The sequence below is a fragment of the Carcharhinus amblyrhynchos genome, chromosome 8 (genome assembly GCF_965287045.1).
Source record: "Carcharhinus amblyrhynchos chromosome 8, sCarAmb.v2.hapA, whole genome shotgun sequence".
Taxonomy (NCBI): Eukaryota; Metazoa; Chordata; class Chondrichthyes; order Carcharhiniformes; family Carcharhinidae; genus Carcharhinus; species Carcharhinus amblyrhynchos.
This window is the reverse complement of record NC_137331.1, coordinates 74412012-74430814: the sequence shown is the minus strand read 5'-3', so window position 1 is coordinate 74430814 and position 18803 is coordinate 74412012. Positions and strand designations below refer to the sequence as shown.

Sequence of the window (18803 nt, the reverse complement as noted above, 5' to 3'; positions counted from 1 at the left end):
CTCAGTCCTAAATCTGCTTCCCCTTATTTTGAGGCTATGTCCCCTAGTTCGCGTTTCACCCGCCAGTGGAAACAACTTCCCTACTTCTATCTCATCTATTCCCTTCATAATCTTATATGTTTCTGTAAGATCTCATTCTTCTGAATTCCAATGAATATAGCCCCAGTCTACCCGGTCTCCTCATAAGCCAACCCTCTCAACTCCGCAATCAACCTAGTGAATCTCCTCTGCTCCCCCTCCAGTGCCAGTATATTCTCTTTCAAATAAGGAGATCAAAACTGTACACAGTACTCCACGTGTGGCCTCACCAGCACCTTATACAGCGCAACATAACCTCTAGCAATAAAGGACAAAATTCCATTTACCTTAATTACCTGCTGCACCTGCAAACCAACTCCTTGAGATTCCTGCACAAGGACACCCAGGTCTCTCTGCACAGCAGCATGCTGCAATGTTTTACTATTTAAATAATGGTCCATTTTGCTGTTATTCCTACCAAAATGGATGACCCCACATTTACCAGCGTTGTACTGCATCTGCTAGATTCTCGCCTACTCACTTAGATTATCTATATCCCTTTACAGACTTTCAGCGTCCTCTGCACACTTTGCTCTGCCACCCATCTTAGTGTCATCTGCGCATTTTGACACACTACACTTGGTCCCTAACTCCAAATCATCTATGTAAATCGTAAACAATTTTGCACCCTGGAATGTTTATTGCCCAGCCTTGATCAAATTACAACCAATGACTGTACAATGATGATTAAACCTAAAGCAGTTATCTGAATTTGTGCCATTCTGTATAATTGTACATGCTTAGTGCATCAGATAAAAATCCTTCCATTTGTCTTTTTTTCTACTTCTGTTCCCTGTAATGATGCCCAATTTATGTGGAACTCTGTCTCTTTCTGTCCCACTCTTTACTCACATCATTACACCGTTCCACTGTTTCGACTACTTTGGTTTTTAAACTTCTCTTCTACTGCGGTGTAGTTTGTTTTTGTTTTTGGCTAGTTCAGTTTTGGTTGGTTTCTTTGATTTTTATGTAGTTGATTTTTTGACCTAATTGGCCACTTGATGTTTAGATTTATTGAGTTGTTGTATTTGGCCTGACGAATTAATTACTGCGATTAATTACTTAACTATTTCAATTATTATTAAATGCAATTATAATTTAGTTCCTTGGCTCATTTTCCTGTTGACTTGCACTAATCTTAAGTCCTCACTATGTCAAGATTAACATTAACCACTAGCATTACTAAATACTAGATGCTTGCATCCCTGCGTTCTCTCACTGCATTCTGATATTTCCTCTGGTGTGTTTGTTTATATATATATAACCATTGATTTAAATCACTTAGCACCTCTTTCCCTTCCTGTACCAAATTTCTATTGCTGCGCTGTTATGTGGATTTGCACAGCTCTGTGAAGCAAGTATCATTCGGATTATATACCTTGTTAGAAACAAAGTAAAAATATAAAATGCAGGAAACACTCAGCTAGTCAGACAGCAACTGTGGAGAGGAATATTGCTGATGTCCCAGTTGACGACCTATCATAGGATCAATCAAAAGCCACTTAGCCCCATTTGCCTACTCCACTGTTTAATCACAGTATGGTTGATCTGCATCACAAGTCCACGTTTATTATAGCTCCGTATCCCTTAGTACCTTGGTTAACAATCTATCTAATATCTGATGTTAAATGATCAGTTGGTATTCGCAGAAGCAAATTCCAAACTTCAATTAATCCTGGTGTGTAGAAATATATCCTAATTTCACTCCTGGGGAACCTGGCTTTATGGTTGAGACTATGGCTGCTAGTGCTAGATTTCCTAGTCATCAGAAACAATTTCTCTGTCATTCGTAACTCCTGCCATTGATGGGAAAGGTGTCAGGAATGGTTGTGGATGCAGTGGCCAGTGGATACTGTGGCCAGTGGCACATGAGCAACTGATCATGATGCCTCTACGTTTGGTGCCAAGATCATCAGTTGTACGGGCACAGCTGCAGAACATCAAATCCCACTTCAGATTTATGCTTTATTCTGGGGTTAAACTTGTTGAATTTGTGATGCAAAATGAAGTTGAAGCATTATCAGACATCTTCAGCCAGAAGTGCTGAGAAGGATGATCCATCTCTGCCTCCTCCAGAGGTTCCTAGCATTGCAGATTCTAGTCTTCAGCCAATTTGACTCTCCGTGTGATTATAAGAAATGGCTGAAGTCCCTGGATAGTGCAAAGGCTATGGACCCTAACAACATTTCAGCAATCACACTGAAGACTTGTGCTCCAGAACTAGCCAGGCCCTTAGCCAAGCTTTTCCAGTACAGCTACAGCATTTGTATCTACTCAACGAGTGGAAAATTGCCCAGTTATGTTGTGTACGCTAAAAGCAGAACAAATCCAACCCAGACAATTACTGTCCATCAGCTTACTATGATGAGCAGCAAAGTGACAGACAATGTCGTCAACATTGCTATCAAGCAGCACTTACTCAACAATAACCTGCTTACTAAATACCTAGGAGGCTGCTTGGTTTGGGTTCCACCAAGGTTGCTCTAATGATCCCAGTCTTACCTGACAAAAAGGAAGATGGTTGTGTTTCTTGCAGGTCATGAATTTCAGTTCTGGGACATCACTGCAGGAGTTTTTTCAGGTTAGTTCCTGGACACCATACATCTTCAGCTACTTTCATCATGGACCTTCCTTCTGTCATATGGACAGAAGTGGTTGCCTATGGTTGCCGAGTGTTCAGCACCATTCATGATTCCTCAAGTACTGAAGCAGTCCATGTCCAAATGCAGCAAGACCTGGACAATATGGAAGCTTGGGCTGATAAGTAATAAATAACATTTGTGCCATACAAGTGCCAGGCAATGACCATTTTCAACAAGAGAGAATCTAACCATTGCTACTTAATGTTCAATGGCATTACCATCACTGAATTCCCCACTATCAAGATCCTGGGGGGTTACCATTGACCAGAAACTGAACAGGACCAGCCATAATTGGCTACATAAGCACGTTAGAGGCTGGGAATTCTGAATCTCAAACCTTGTCCACTTTTGACAAGGCACAAGTGAGGAATGTGATGGAATGCTCTCCACTTGCATGGATCAGGTGCATCTCCAACAAAACTCAATATTAGACAGGTCCAAGCAGCCTGCATGATTGACATCACATTCACAATATTAAACTTACACTTCCTCCACCATTGATGCATAACTGCAGTAGTATGTACCATCTACAAGATGCACTTCAGCAACTCACCAAGCTCTTTCAGTAGCACTTTCCAAACCTGTGACCTTGACTATCTAGAAAGGTAAGGGCAGTCGATCCATAGGAACTACAAGTTCTCTTCCAACCCACACAACATACTGACTTGGAAATATATTGCCATCTCTTTATTGTCATGGTGCCAAAATCCTGGAGAAGTGGAGTAGGAGGGAAGGCTTTAGATTTCTGAGCCTTTGGGAGCAGTTCTTGGGCAGGTGGGCCTTAAACAGGAGGTCAGATTACACAATAACAGAGCTGGTAATACTGTCCTTTGGCGGTGTGCAAGTGTTGTTGGCGAGGGTCTAGACTATATTGGCAAGGGATGGGAACCTGAGGGGAAACTCAGAGCGGGGAGGATAAAACTGGCAGTAGGAAGCATTAACTGATGAGGACATTTCCGAGCAGTATCCAGATAAATAATATTTGGAGAGTTTGATAGAATTAGAGTAGACAATAATAAGTCATTGTATGACTTATTATAAGGGGACAATAAAACTTAAATTAGGACTAATGTGCATGCATGTGAATGCACAGTGTGTGATTAATAAGAATTGCAGGCACACATTGACAAATGGAGCTATGATATTATTGCCATAGACCAGACCTGGCACAGAGAAAGGCAGGACTGGGGATTAAAAATCCTTGGTACAAGATATTTAGGAGAGACAGAAAAGAAAGGTGCAAGGAGAAGGGGGTATAGTATATAGACGAGCACCTAGTGGAAGTGGTAAAGAGAAACAAATTTGCAAAGAAATTACTGAGAGGAGCAAGAATTATAGATTAATTATAAAGGTGGACTTCAATTATCCAAATATAGACTGAGATGGGAATAGTACGGAACAGACCAGTCATTTTGTCTCTAGTGGTAGGGAAACTATAGTTGGGACGAAATCAGTAGTCATTTAGACAAGTGCAGGATAATTATGGAAAGGCATTATGGATTCATTAAGGGAAAATCCTGTTTAACTTGAAGTTTTTGAGGAGGTAACTCAGAAGGTTGATACATGACATGGTATATATGGATTTTAAAAGTATTTGATACAGTGCTATTCCTTTTAGACTTGTGAGCAAAATTCTAGCTTGAGCAATAAAAGGAAAGTAGGCACTTGCAGGAAACCGATTAGTGATAAATTGTTATTCAGATTGAAGGAAGATTTGTAGTGGAGTTCCCTTGCAGTCAGTGTTGATACCTTTGCTCTCCCTGACATGTAATTAATGACCTAGACTGTAGTGTTTAGGGCACAGTTTCAAAATTTGCAGATATTGAAGATTCAAAATGTCAACTATGAGGGTAGTCTTGAACTTCAGAAAGATGTAGACATGTTGGTGGATTTAGCAAATAAGTGGCAGAAGACATGTGAGGTGATACATTTTGGCAGGAAGAATGTGGAGAGACAGTAAAATAAAGGGAGAAACTCTAAAGGAGATGCAGGAAAGAGAGACATGGAGGTGTGGTATTTGGCTTTATTGATGGGGGCATTGAGTAAGGAGGTCATATTGAACTCATTCATACTAGTTGGGTCTCATCTATAGTACTGTGTCCAGTTCTGGGTGCCATATTTGAAGAACAACTTGAAGACGTCGGAGAGAGTGCAGAATAGATTCCAGAGCTGAAGCCACAAGGCTTGATTGGAGAGCTTGTTTTCTTAGGAGAAAAGAAGGGTGAGAGGAGACTTGATAAGAGGTATTCAAGATCCTGAGGGGTATGGGCAGGATCAATAATGAGCAATTGTTCTCACTTAAGAGCATCAAGTATGAGAGCACAGATTCAGAATAATGGGCAAAAAGGCAAAAATGATGAGTAAAAGTATTTTTACTTAGAGGGTGATTGGAGCCTGTAACAAACTTCCCTGAGATGGTGGTGGAGGCAGGTTTGAATAAGGCACCCAAAGGGAATTGGATTACTATCCGAAAAATAATGTGCAAAGTTCTGGGGATAAGATAGGAGGTGCGACGAAGAAGAATGTGCTTTGAGAGTCAGTGCAGATTCAATTTGTTGAATGGCCTCCTTCTACACTGTAAAGATTCTGAGATTCCTGGAATACCAGGGTGTCCCTACAAGACATGGACTGCAGCAAGTTAAAATGGCAGTTCACCACCATTTTCTCGAGGGCAATTAGGGATGCGCAATAGATAATGGCTTACTCAGTGGCACCCAAATACACTGCATTATTACACACCTTTCTTGGCCATCAAATTCTGGAGTGGGTCTTGAACCCAGAGCTTCCAACTCAAAGGCAGGGATGCTGTACATTGCATTACAAGAAATTTGTGATTCTGAACAGTTTTCCAAAGCAAATTGGAAAGATTTTGTGAAGACGGTTCTCAGTTAGCCAATTAGGTAGTTAATGGATGTCTTAATCAGAGTCATCTTGATTGGGTAATGATTTTTAAAATTTAAGTATTTTCTTATTGAAGTATACATTCATTTATAAAAAGCAATAAAAGTTATTTAATAATGTAAGATGGAGTAAGCCCATGTATTTTGGTGCACCTCAGTCTTTTTGTTAGCATCTGCAAAAAATCCGACACAAAAATGCTATACCCCAAAGTATTTCTGAGAATTTTTAATGACTGAGAAATGAACTGAGCATTTAGGGAAAAGTCAATTATAACATCATTCTGTTTTAATTTACTCCCTAATACCATAACATAATCCAGTTTATATCTTAAAACTTAATTTAGGATGTCTGTGTAGTTGCAAATGATAAAGTCCCAGACTGATTCACTGCAGCAGGCACAATATCTGTGCATGTGCAGGGGGTGCTTCTTCTAGTGCTGCAGTACAAATGAACACAGTCTTTATCTACTCTACTTTCCATTAGATCACTTAGATCAAATAACCTTATAAATTCAAGGACATGCAATCCCTCACAGTTTAACCCTTGGGGACCCAGTTGCATTCCGCTAAAGTTGCACTGCATTCTCTCAAGGCCTTTGAGATGTGATGCTCAGAACTGCTGTCAGTATTTCAGGTGTGGCCTGACCAGTGCTTTGTAACATAACTTCTACCCATTTCCATTAGCCTCTTTGATTATTTCCTGTACCTGTGATTTGTGGGCCGTAGGAAGCAGGAGGTAATATTGGAGAACAAGTATAAACCACATAGAATACTGGAGAGACTGCGCTACTGTAGGAAATAGTAAGGTATTGGGTGGGTTATACTCTTAGACTATAAGACATTCAGCCCATCGAGTCCACATCGCTGTTCAGTGAGATCATATCTGATCTGAAATGATAATCCCAAATCCACTTTTCCTACCTTATTCCCATGTAGATTTCAAAGCACTGGTGTACAGTGCATGTGTATAAATAATGTTGGTGAATTGCCAGAGCAGATTGGCATGTGGAAATATAATATTGTCCCTCTAACAGGGACCTGGGTCAAAGAAGCCCCGGACTGATTATTAAATATTCCTAGATGCTGGATGTTTAGGAAAGATAGGAAAAGGGATGGATAGCAGTATTGATTAAGAGACAAAAGGGGTAAGTCAAAAGTATTAGGATAATAAACAAGATGGGTTTTGAAAAATACAAACAGCAGAATTATCACAAAGTGCTGTCTGAAAAAGTTAGGCCAGTGCATTGAAACTTTGTGGATAGTTCCTTTGTAGGTGGAGTCATAGAAATTTTAATACGTAAGGAGGCCATTCAGGTCCTTTGTGTCTATGCTGTTTTTTTTTTACTTATTGGATCTGTCTGGCTTAATTCCATTTCTCTTACCGCACAGTGTTTAATTCCCACTTAAACACCTTCATTGAATTCGACTTTAATAGCCACTTGTAGTAATGCATTCGAGGAACCCATTGGGCAGAAAAATATTCTGATTTCTCCTTTCATGCTTGTATTATTCTGCATTGCATCTTAAGTCTGAAAATGATTTGTGACAGCAGAATTTCCTATTGCATGCTCTCCAGGCACTTGGAATTGAAGTGCTACCCTATCAAGCAAAGGATCAAAACCTGAATAGATCAGCTTCTCTGTATGCTCTGCAGATGCCAAATCCAAATAGCAGCACCATTAAAGGTCACATATTGTTAGTTGGCAGCAGAGAGCTTTTCTCGCATAGTAGTTTGTTCCTTTCTTATGAATGTTGTTTATTGTCTCATTTTTCTGAATGACAGAATCTTCACACTTATGGAGTGGGGAAAGTGAAGTGGTGTGGTATTGAACTAAAAGGCAATTTTGCTGCACTGGAGTCTATTTCTGCCTCTTGGGCCCAAACGTCTGTTAGTATGAACCATTTTGCAATTGATTAAGACCACATCAACTGTAGTTTTTCTTCTGTGTAACAGTGATATTCAAAATTTTGATTTCATTTATTTTCTAAATCGCCCATAGTTTGTTTAAAATAAACGATAAATGGAGCAAAATTACAGGAATTGCACATTTTTCTGGCTGCTGCATTGAATTGCTTAAAGCTGGTTGAAAAATTCTCCTCCCTCTCCCATCCTATTTTCTATTAAATTTAAAAAAAAACTAGTTCCGGGAGGGTTATTCTAGCTGGGTTTATTTTTGCTCCTTCTGAATTTAGATTGACTGAGGTATGTACATCTACGAAAGGTTTGTCATCATTTTTTAAAAGCCTTTGTTAAAGTGTGGAATAGGAGAGAGCTTAAAGTAAAAATAATTTGTTTTCTTTTTAATAAATGAAAAGATATTCAAGCATAACAAAACATCCCTGTTTTTTGGATTTTAAAAAAGTTAGCTTGAATCTATTTGTAGAAATTTTAAAAAACTGGACAATTTGAATGCAAAAGATTAATTAACATCTAAATTATTAATAAATGGTGATCTTACCTGCTTTCTGAATGGCCTACTCTTCCTCCGATTTGTTACATTCTTAGCAACGTTCAATTTGGCTTCTTTCAGGACTTCTTGCCTCCAGAATTAATCACAACCTTGATCCAATCATAGCTTTTTGCTTACAGAATTTTATTCTCGACTGTTGTCCCAGAGATTCTTACCATGTGATTCTGTGCACCATACCATGAACAGTGCTGTTCTCCAGTCCCATGTTAACCTGTGCTGTGCACAGCACCTTTGCGTTGTATGCAGGTCCATAATGCAGTGCCATCTAGCTCAGTGATGATACAATTATAGTTTTTGTGCTGCTGAGAGAAGTCATGTTTCTTGGCCACTGGGGTGTAAAACTGAACTGTTTTGCTGTCTGGATGTATGTAAATTGAACATTCAGAGCTCAAGATACAGCTGGTTGAGAGAAAGTGCTAAATCATATGTTCTAACATATGAATGCAACCAATCTAATATTCCTACCACAAAGTATATTTATGATGCAAGCAGTGGGATGCTGGTTTGATTTTATACCAAGAGATAACACAAAAACATGGTGGCACAGTTTTTAGCACTGCTGCCTCACAGTCCCAGGGACCTGAGTTCAATACTGACCTCTGGTAACTGTCTGTGAGGAGTTTGCATGTTCTTCCTGTGTCCGCATGGATTTCCTCTGGGTGCTCTGGTTTCCTCCCACATTCTGAAGATATGTGGGTTAGGTTGACTGACCATGCTAAATTGCCCCTTAGTGTCAGGGAGGTTAGCAGGATAAATACTTAGGGTTACAGGGTTAGGCCCTGGGTGGGATTCTTGTCATTGCTTGCTCGGTGGGCTGACTGGCCTTTTTCTGCACTGCAGCGATTCTATGATTCTAAGGTATTGAAAAGTAATTGCTAAGAGTGATTCAATTTTTGTAAAATCTTCTGAATGCAATCCACATGATCTCTTCATCACAGGGGGAGTTGAAAGCAAAGTTCAGTACTAAATGCTTTGGCATTGTAAAATCATCCCAGGAGGGAGGATTTGGTGACAACTGAGAACATAAGAAGTACTAATTGCTAACTCTGAAGGACTTGTGCCTCTGAGCTCCTGAATTCTCAGCTGTTACTGCCAGCAAATGTGACTTTTGAATCCATTGCTGAGGAATTTCTTATACCTTGATTTCAGCTGATAATGGATTGTGAATTCTGATTGGGAGAAAGGTGCAGTTATTTAGTGAGGAAGGACTCTTGGCAAACGTATTCAACGAACAGACAAAGGTATATGAATTGGATTGTGTAACTGATTTGCTATCCAGTTATATGTGATTGCTAATTCAGGTGTCCTGATGGAATTCCTTTTTTCACTGATATGCCTGCTAGTTAATCACAATTAGAGTAGTTTGTGAAATGATAACTTCAGTTGTAGTTTTATTAACTGTACTCTATTTCAATTAGATGCATTTCAAAAGTTATTTTGTTTAATGGCTGAAATTGACATATTGGATAATTTGTGACTTTTCTAACTGAAGTCTACTATAACTTAAGAGTAGGCTGTCTCTGGTGAAAATGGCACAAAGGCAACAGTAGCAATTTGATGTTAATAATCTAGATAAAACAAAATAAAGGAATCTTGCTCAATGAAGTGAAAGGGCAGATTTGAGAATAGGTTTTTGAGTTGCTTGATATCATGAATTACCTATCACAAAGGCTCCTTAAGCCAGCACTTTTCAAACCCATGATCACTATCATCTAGAAGGATAAAGGCAGCTGATTCCTGGAAGCTTCATTACTTGGAGCTTTCCTTCCAAGTCACTCACCATCCTTAGAAATTCCTTCACTGTTAGTGAGTCAAAATTCTGGAACTCCCTCCTAAAAACACTGGGGGTACCTTCACCACATGCAGTGCAACAATTCAGGAAGGCAGCTCACCACCACCTTAAGGGTAGTTCATCACAAAAGACAGCAAAACATGAATTTTTTTGGGAGTGGGACAGATCCTCACAACACCTGGCCTTAATTTAGAGCCTTTCTGAAAAACAGATGGTTGTTCTACACAAGAGGCATTTCTGGGGTTTGTAATGTTCTTTGTAATGAAGCTATGTATTATATGCCTGAATACAAACTGGAGCATTCCCTGCTTTTATTTTGTCAAATGGTGATCAGTTCAGTCTATTTAAACAGAAAGAATGTCACTATTAAAGAATCTCGATATCCTGTCTTCTTTCTACCAACGCAAGTGCAGACTTGGTTTCAGACATGTAGCACTTCCAGGTTGTTTCACCACACTTGTGTTATTTTTCACAGAAGGATTTGAAATGGGGGCTGCTATTGCACAATTAACGCCAATAGTATAGCTCATACAGGAGGGAGATTTTGATTTAAGGTGCCATTTGTGTAGACTTCATGCTGCTCAAGAAGGTATTTGCAACCCCATTTGCTTTTACTTTGCATTATATACATCACACCCAATATCATTGAGTTGACCTTGCTTAAACAGATTAACCAGATTATCATTTTTCTGAAATGTTGATGAACAAATGCTCCTTCAGTTGCCGTTGATTCTATTCCCTACTGTAGCCAAGTGTGAGTCTGCTTCAAATTTGTGTAAATTTGTATTTAGTTAGTATTTCCACGAACAGAGAAATCTTGATTACCTTTTTAAAAAACATATCTTAAGTTGTCATTAGAAGCAGTTTTGTATTGTAGTTGCAGCAGTTCCAAATGTTGTAAATATTTCCTGTACTGGTGAAACATCAGAAGGTGTGTTTGTATAGTGCCGGTCACTGTGAGCAACCATTAACTGCTTTGCCACCCAACTGAAATTCTGAAATGACCAAGCATGCGTTTGTTTTCAAATAGTTCAAACATTCAACATCTACGCATGTATTTTGAGATTCATTGAGTTTTCTTATTACAGAATTGTTACGGTGCACGAGGAGGCCATTTGACCCCTCTTGTCTGCACCAGCTGTCCAAATGAGCATTGTGGCTTAGTGCCATTTTCCTGCCTTTTCCTTGTATCCCTGCACATTGTTTCTATTCAAGTAATCATCTAATGCCTTCTGGAATGCGTCAATTGCACCTGCCTCCACCAAACTTCTAGGCAGTGCATTTCAAACCACTCACTGTGTGAAAAAGTATTTTAAATCACATTTGCTATTTTTGCACATCACATTTAATCTGTTTTTGATTTTTTTTTACCAATAGGTGCAGTTTCTTCCTATCTACCCTATCAAATCTCATCTTAGTCACCTTGTCTCCAAGGAGAACAGTCTTAACCTTTCCAATCTATCCTTATTACTGAAGTTTTTCATCCCTGGAACATCCTGCACTGTTTCCAATACAATAACAAGCTTCCTATAGTGTGACACCCAGAACTGCCCATAATACTCCAGCTGAAGTTTAACTAGTGTCTTGGATACAAAATTCCAGCTGAAGTCTAACCCATGTATACCTGCTTGCCCCACAAATCTTGTCTTCAGGTACTTGATAGCTATAGAAATGGATTTGGATATAAGAACATAAGAAATAGGAGCAGGAGTAGGCCATCTAGCCCTTCGAGCCTGCCCCGCCATTCAATAAGATCATGGCTGATCTGTTGTGGCTCAGTTCCACTTTCCCGCCCTCTCCCCATAACCCTTAATCCCCTCTCTTATCAAGAACCCATCAACCCGCTTCTTAAAAATATTTAGCGAGGCAGCCTCCACCACTTCAACGGGCAGAGAATTCCAGAGATTCACCACCCTTTGAGTGAAGAAGTTCCTCCTCAACTCCGTTCTAAACCGCCTCCCCTTTATCTTGAGGCTGTGCCCCCTAGTCCTAGTGTCTTTTTTGAGCGGGAAGAGTCTCTCCACCTCTATCCTATCCATCCCATTCATCATCTTATACGTCTCAATGAGATCTCCCCTCATTCTTCTAAACTCTAACGAGTACAAGCCTAGTTTATTCAGCCTCTCCTCATAGCTCAATCCCCTCAACTCCGGTATCAGCCTAGTAAACCTCCTCTGCACTCCCTCCAGGGCCAAAATATCCTTGCGCAGGTGCGGCGCCCAAAACTGCACACAGTACTCCAGCTGCGGCCTCACCAATGCCCTATACAGCTGCAGCAAGACCTCCCTACTTTTATATTCAATCCCCCTCGCTATGAAGGCCAGCATCCCTATATATTGTTACTTTCTTTATTACAATACTCAGGAGAGCTGAATTTGGTGAAAATGTATCAGTTTTTGACAGAGATTGTTCTAATAGCTTGAGTTTGCAGTATCAAAAAACTTAGTCTTTTAGGTGTTCTCCCAAGTCTTGTAAGACTGAGGCAATCCATGCAATCCCACTTGACAGCATTTCTACTTGCTACACAATTAATTTGAGCATTTGATTAGTTCCTCACTTTCATCTTTATTCCTTTGTCCCCAAAGAACCTTTACTCTCTCCCCATTTTGCCTTTTCTCATTACCGTGGTCCCAGATTTTAAGCTTCCAAGTCCAAGGTGGCAGATGTGAGTGTGTCTAGGGCACAACTGATTTATTTAGTTCTTCACTGTCAGATTTAGTTAGAGCACAGCAAATTGGACCTTGCTTTCCTTTCTCAAAATCACTGGCTATTGCAAGGTTATCCTCAAATGAAAAGATAAACTCTAGCTTTTTTTGTCTCCACAATCATGCTTAAATTGCTTTTATACCCTACTTCAAACAGAGAAACCATTGGCCCTCACGTCAGTAAGATTAAGACCATCTGTTCCTCCCTATACCCACCAAACCAAAGTTTGCCCGCAGTACCACAAACTGTAATGGGATAAAGACCAACTGAATGTGTTTGAGTAATGTCAGCGGGAGATAAATATTGAGCAAAATACTCTGAGACTACCTTTGTCCTTCTTTGAAATAGTGCTTTGAGATGTTTTACATCCATCTCAAGAGCTCAGGCAAAGACTCAGTTTACATCTCAACAGAAAGACTATACCTCCAACAGTACTGTAATGATGGACTTGGATTATGTATTAGTATCTGCATTGAGTCTTAGACTCTCATTACTCTGACCTTCAAGGTGAGAATCCACCACGCAAACCAGCCTCCCATCCATTGACTCTGTCTACACTCTGGCTGCCTCGGCAAGGCAGCCAGCATAATTAAGACCCTGCGCACCCCAGATATTCTTTCTTTCACCTTCTTCCGTCAGGAAAAAGTCTGAGGCCACGTAACAACTGACTGAAGAACAGCTTCTTCCCTGCTGCTGTCAGACTTTTGAATGCATTAAGTTGATCTTTCTCTACACCCTAGCTATGACTTGTAACACTACATACTGCACTCTCTCACTTCCTTCTCAATGAACGGTATGCTTTGTCTGTATAGCATGCAAGAAACAATACTTTTCACTATGTTAATACATGTGACAATAAATCAAATCAAAAAGGTGAGAATGCTCCACTGACACCAACACATAGACTGTCTTAAAATGTAATAGTTCCTGATATGAGTTTGCAGAAGTTCAAGACACAAAAATACAGTATTGAGAGTTAATATATGCTGAAGGCCTATGGTTCACTTAATGCTCCTTCTTTTGAACTTTCAACTGTAAAGTTAAAAGGGTGTGGGGTATGATTGAATTCAGTGTGTTTTAGGCATTTGTCTGTTGCTGCATGTACTCAATCTTGCTGGATTAAGAATGCTTTTTAAATTCTTGGCTTGGATGACCTCTTAATTAGATGTGTTTCCATTACAGTATTAGTTTCTTCATAGTTGGCTTGTAGTTTTGAGATTGCACCTTGTAAATCTAGCACAAGTTGGTCTATCATTGTGTCGCTCATCTGACTTAAAGCATGTTGCTGTTCCCTGTAGTTTGGTATCCCTATTGAATACTTGTGTACTTTTCAGTCTAATTCTTCAAATTCCATTTATAGCAAAGGAGGTAGGCATTTTATGGTAATTGTGAAATGTGGAGTTGTTTGCTGTGGTTATTCAGGGTAACATTACTGGTACTTGACCTCCCAAGGTGGCAGAGGCTATAAGATTGGTATAAATGTCCCATTCCAAATCTACTAAATTGAAAAGCAAAACTCCAGCATTTGGTGAGCATGTATTTAAATGCTTTAAATTCATTTTCCCAGCAGGGAAAAATTTCTTCAGTTAAATTTTCAGACAGACACATGACCAGTATTGCCTGCATTCTAAAAGTGAAGCTTTTTAACATTCACCATTGCATTTTGAGGTCTTGTCTCCCCAGTTTTGACATCCTGTTTGTCTAGACAGTGGCCATACTTTGTTAACTGGAAACTACTTTATTTGATATAAACTCATCTAGTGTTACTGTAAGCAGAGTCCAAATATCATCTGTCTGACTGTGGGTATACAATTCTGTAGGTGCAGTGAAATCTAAGTCTTAAGTCTGAAGCTACAGAGTGTACAGGATGCGAAGGTATATTCAGGTACCAAGAGCTGAACCTGAACAAGTCTACAGGTTTAACACTGGGTGGGAATCAAGATCCTTGCTGTCTTGTGGTAAGTTAGAATAATGTACCTTTATATTTATAGTGCACTTTAATGTTTATGTGGGATATGCAATTAGTTATCTGAAAATTGGGGATACCTATTCTCTCTCAAGAAAATACAAAGGATCAATTTTATATAAGTTTATGTATAAATCTTTCAAATCTTTGGTCTAAAATATTTTCACTCTACTGCAAACAATGGTATAGAATTTCTACAGGGTGTGTTGATCTGCCAAATAACTTGGAAAGGTCAGAGAAAATGGTTATTCACATTGTTTCTTGTTCTCCGGATCTTCCACTGATGTGACAACGGATGATTGGAGAATCCTGTGGAAATTCCAGGTGAATATTGTTGCAATATATATAGTATGTTGAATTCTTAAAATTAACATACATTTATTAGTTATATAGTTATGCATAGTTTTTTTTGCAATACAGAAATATGCCATTTGGCCCATTTTGCCTTTGGTGTCTTTCGTAAAAATATCTCAGCCAGTTCAGTCTTTTTTGTTGGATATCTCTGTTCTGGCATCATTCTAGCAATTATTTTTTGCACCTTCTCCGTGCCTATGTCCTTTTGTCGGATTAATTGCAATATTCCTAATGTGGTTGAACCACAGTTCTGTGGAATGTAATTTTTCTCCTTCTCAATTCTATACTTCCAGGAATAAAGCTCAGTGCTTTTTTTTAATGTCTTATCGGCCTATATCATTACTTTTTGCACTTCCGTGTTCTTCTGTTCCTCTACTGCATTTAGTTACTTAATTTCCAAGGAGCGTGTGGTTTCCTTACTCTTTCAGTCAAAATGCACCACTTCAGCATTATCCATATTACATTTTCATTAATTAATGTAAGTTAACATGTCTTCCTGAATTTTATTGCAGTCCTCTTCTGCAATAACTACACACACCAATTTGGAGTTATCCGCAAGTTTTGAAGTACATCATGTAAATGGTGAATAGTGGTGAATTCCAGCACTGACTCTTGTTTCTTTCCACTTTTCTTTCCACTTATTTATCACTTTCCCTCTCTCTCTCTCTCTCTCTCTCTCCCCCCTATTTTGTAGCTTTGTTCCTTACCTCATACTTTCTGACTTTGGTCCTGAGTCTACAATGCAATCTCGACTGACGGCTTTTTGGAATTCTAAACATATATTCATTACCCTTAACTGACCTTTTTGTTGCTACTTCTTAAAATTCAATAACATTAGCCAAGCATGATTTCACTTTTGAAATATGTGCTGACTACTTCCATTTTTAATTTCTAAACATTTTTCTATTGTTATGTAAGGATATTCTGTCCCTAACTTTTAATGTAGTATCCATCAGGACCAAGGTTTTATTCTCCTAAGGTAGTTTAGTTTATCTATTATCTGCTTCTTGCTATCTTGAACTTTTATTATAATGTCAAATCCACCAATTTGACCTCCCTGGTAAATATTAAGTCAAAGTAATTATTTGATGTCTGTAGTTTTGCTGCTGTTACCTGGGTTTACCATGTCTGTTTCCGAAAGGATATATCTCAATTTCTTTTTTGATTTTTATTTGTAAAATACTTTACTAGTTTTTACATTCCTTGACAATTACATTTTTTAGTTTCACCTTTGCCCTCTGAATGTTTCTGATCTCTTTCCTGAGCTTCTTGTATTCCCTTTTGCCGTTCTCTCTCATTTTTGCCTGTGCATTTAATGTATGCCTTTTTCTTCAGGTTCAAGTTTGTCCTTGTTCTTTATTCATCCGTGATGAATACCCTTATTGGCTGGTTTGTTCTTGGTTTTCAGTGGATATATTTCTTCTGGATCTTCTTAATTATCATACTAAATCATTGGTGACCTATTTCAGTAAAATTTGAGTTTACTTTCCTTAATTCCATTGTCATTTTTTTAATCAGCTTCCCCACACACTCCCATTTATTACTTTGGTGTTTATCTTATGCTGTTTGCAATCTTATGATATGATCACTCTTCCCTTGATATTCCCCTGTGTTTCTTATTTATGTTCAAGTTAATCCCCAATTCTAGCTCTAGCTGTCTCCCTCTTTTTTAATATACTGGTTAACTGTGGTAAAAAGAAAAAGGTGTCAAATTTAATCTAATTCATTTTCTAAATTTTTGTTTGTTCTGTCCAACTGACGACAACATAATTTCTGGTGACAGATGAATGGACATTTGGGTCATTGAAAGATGAGAATCGCTGCTAAAAATGTTGATTTTGGTTCTCAACTATAATGTTATTATGGTTGGCCGTGTTTTTTGTTTAACAGTAGGATGAAGTGATCTTAATTGAATGCACCAGGGACGATGTCTGATCTGTTATTGTGTGTGTGTGTGCTGACATGTCTATTGCCATATGTAACATTGTCTTAATTATTACAGAGAAAAAAAGCACACAATGCATTTTGTGTGGACAGCTTTCACGTGTTGGATTTTATGGTTCCTGTTCATTATTTGCCACTTATAATAGTTTGTTCCATTAATAAGGAAGTTGTTATTGCAAAATCCAATGCACAGTCACTGAATTATTAGTGCTAGAAGCTATTCAGTGCATTCTGTCTGCACCAGTGCTCTGACTGAGCAATTCCCTTAACCATTCTCCTGCCTTCTCCCTGTAATTCTGCATGTTCTTCTTTTTCAGATGACAGTCTAACTCCCTTTTGAATGCCTTGATTCAACCTGCCTCCATCATGCTCTCAAGCAGTATATTTCAGACCGTAACCGTTTGTTCGTGAAAAAGTTTTCTTTTATATCACTTGTTTTACCAATTGCTTCAAACCTGTGCTCCCTCATTCTCATACCTTTCATGAATGAGGATAGTTTCTTATATCTACTGTCCAGACTCCTCACGATTTTTTAATACAGCTATCAAATCTTCCCATAACCTTCCTTTCCCCAAGGAAAACAGTCTCAACCTCTCTAATTTACCTTCATAACCGAAACTCCACATCCCAGCAACCACTCTTTTCTGCATTCTTTTCATTGCCCTCAAGTCTTTCTGAAAATGCGATGTCCAGAACTGGCTGCAGTACTCCAGTTGAGACCAAACTCGTGTCTTAATACAAGTTCAATATAACCACCCTGCTCTTGAACTCTTTGTCCCTATTAATAAAGCCTAGGGTACAGTGTGTTTCATTACCTGCTCTTTCAACCTGTTCTACCATCTGTTGACTTCTGCACACACGTACCGGGATCTTTTTGCTCTTGCACCCTCTTTAGAGTCGTAGCTTTTATTTTATGTTGTGCCCATTCTTTCATGGAGTAGCAAGCACCTGGGAGGAGGATGATTCAGTACCATAGTTACTCAGAGGTTAGGAGTGGATTTGTTGTTTGTAATCTTTCCTGCTAACAATTCTCCCAAAGAGTGGAAACCATTTGAAAACTCTGATTTAGTCCGAAGTTTCGGCTGGTTCTAGGTGCAGGATAATTTCCCAACGGAATTTGAAAGTTCCCGGGCAAATCACGTGCAGTCTTTGTGTGGGGGCTTCCAGGGGATCCCCCAGCTCATTTTCCAGGACTTCCACCTGGGTATTTGCCAGGACACATCCCTCTGGAGAACAAAAGAGCCATCACCTTTCCATGTTGTTCTTCCCAAAATTAATCACTTCACGTTGAATTTCATCTGCCACCTGGCTGTCCACTCTGCCGACTTTGTCATTTTGAAGCACTACACTATCCTCCTCACAGTTTATAATACTTCCAAGTTTTGTATCATCCACAAACTTTGAAATTGGGCCACGTACACCAAGGTCTAGGTCATTTAGTACAAGAAAAAGTAAGGGTCCCAGCACTGACCACTGGGGAACTCCGCTACAAACCTTCCTCCAGCCCAAAAAGCATCCATTAACCACTAATCTGTTTCCTATTGCTCAGCCAATTTTGTATCAATGCTTATCATATTACTTTTATTCCTTGAGCTCAGAAGTCTGTGTGGCACTTTAGTACAGGTCCTTTGGCCCTCAGTGTTGTGCCAAGCTATGTCCAAATCCAAGATCAAGCTATCCCACTCCCTATAATTCTGGTGTGCTCCATGTGACTATCCAGTAACAACTTGAAAGTTCCTAAAATGTCCAACTCCACTATCGCAGCAGGCAGTGTATTCCACACCCCAACCACTCTGAGTGAAGAACCTACCTCAGACATCCCTCCTATATCTCTCACCATGAACCTTATAGCTATGCCCCTGAGTAACAGCTACATCCATCCAAGGAAATAGTGTCTGCCCACCCACTCTATCTATCCCCCTCATCATCTTATAAACTTCTATTAAGTCA

General features: G+C 39.2%; 1 protein-coding gene across 3 annotated transcripts in view; it reads left to right on the top strand.

Annotated features, from left to right (window-relative positions):
• Positions 1 to 18803, top strand: part of efr3a (EFR3 homolog A (S. cerevisiae)) — a 182133-nt gene that overhangs the window by 39447 nt on the left and 123883 nt on the right. For all 3 annotated transcript variants that reach the window (XM_080194277.1, XM_080194276.1, XM_080194275.1), the window contains exon 3: positions 14410 to 14547. In XM_080194277.1, coding sequence (XP_080050403.1) covers positions 14457 to 14547 — 91 coding nt within the window. In that variant the 5' untranslated portion in view covers positions 14410 to 14456. The remainder of the gene's footprint in view (positions 1 to 14409; positions 14548 to 18803) is intronic.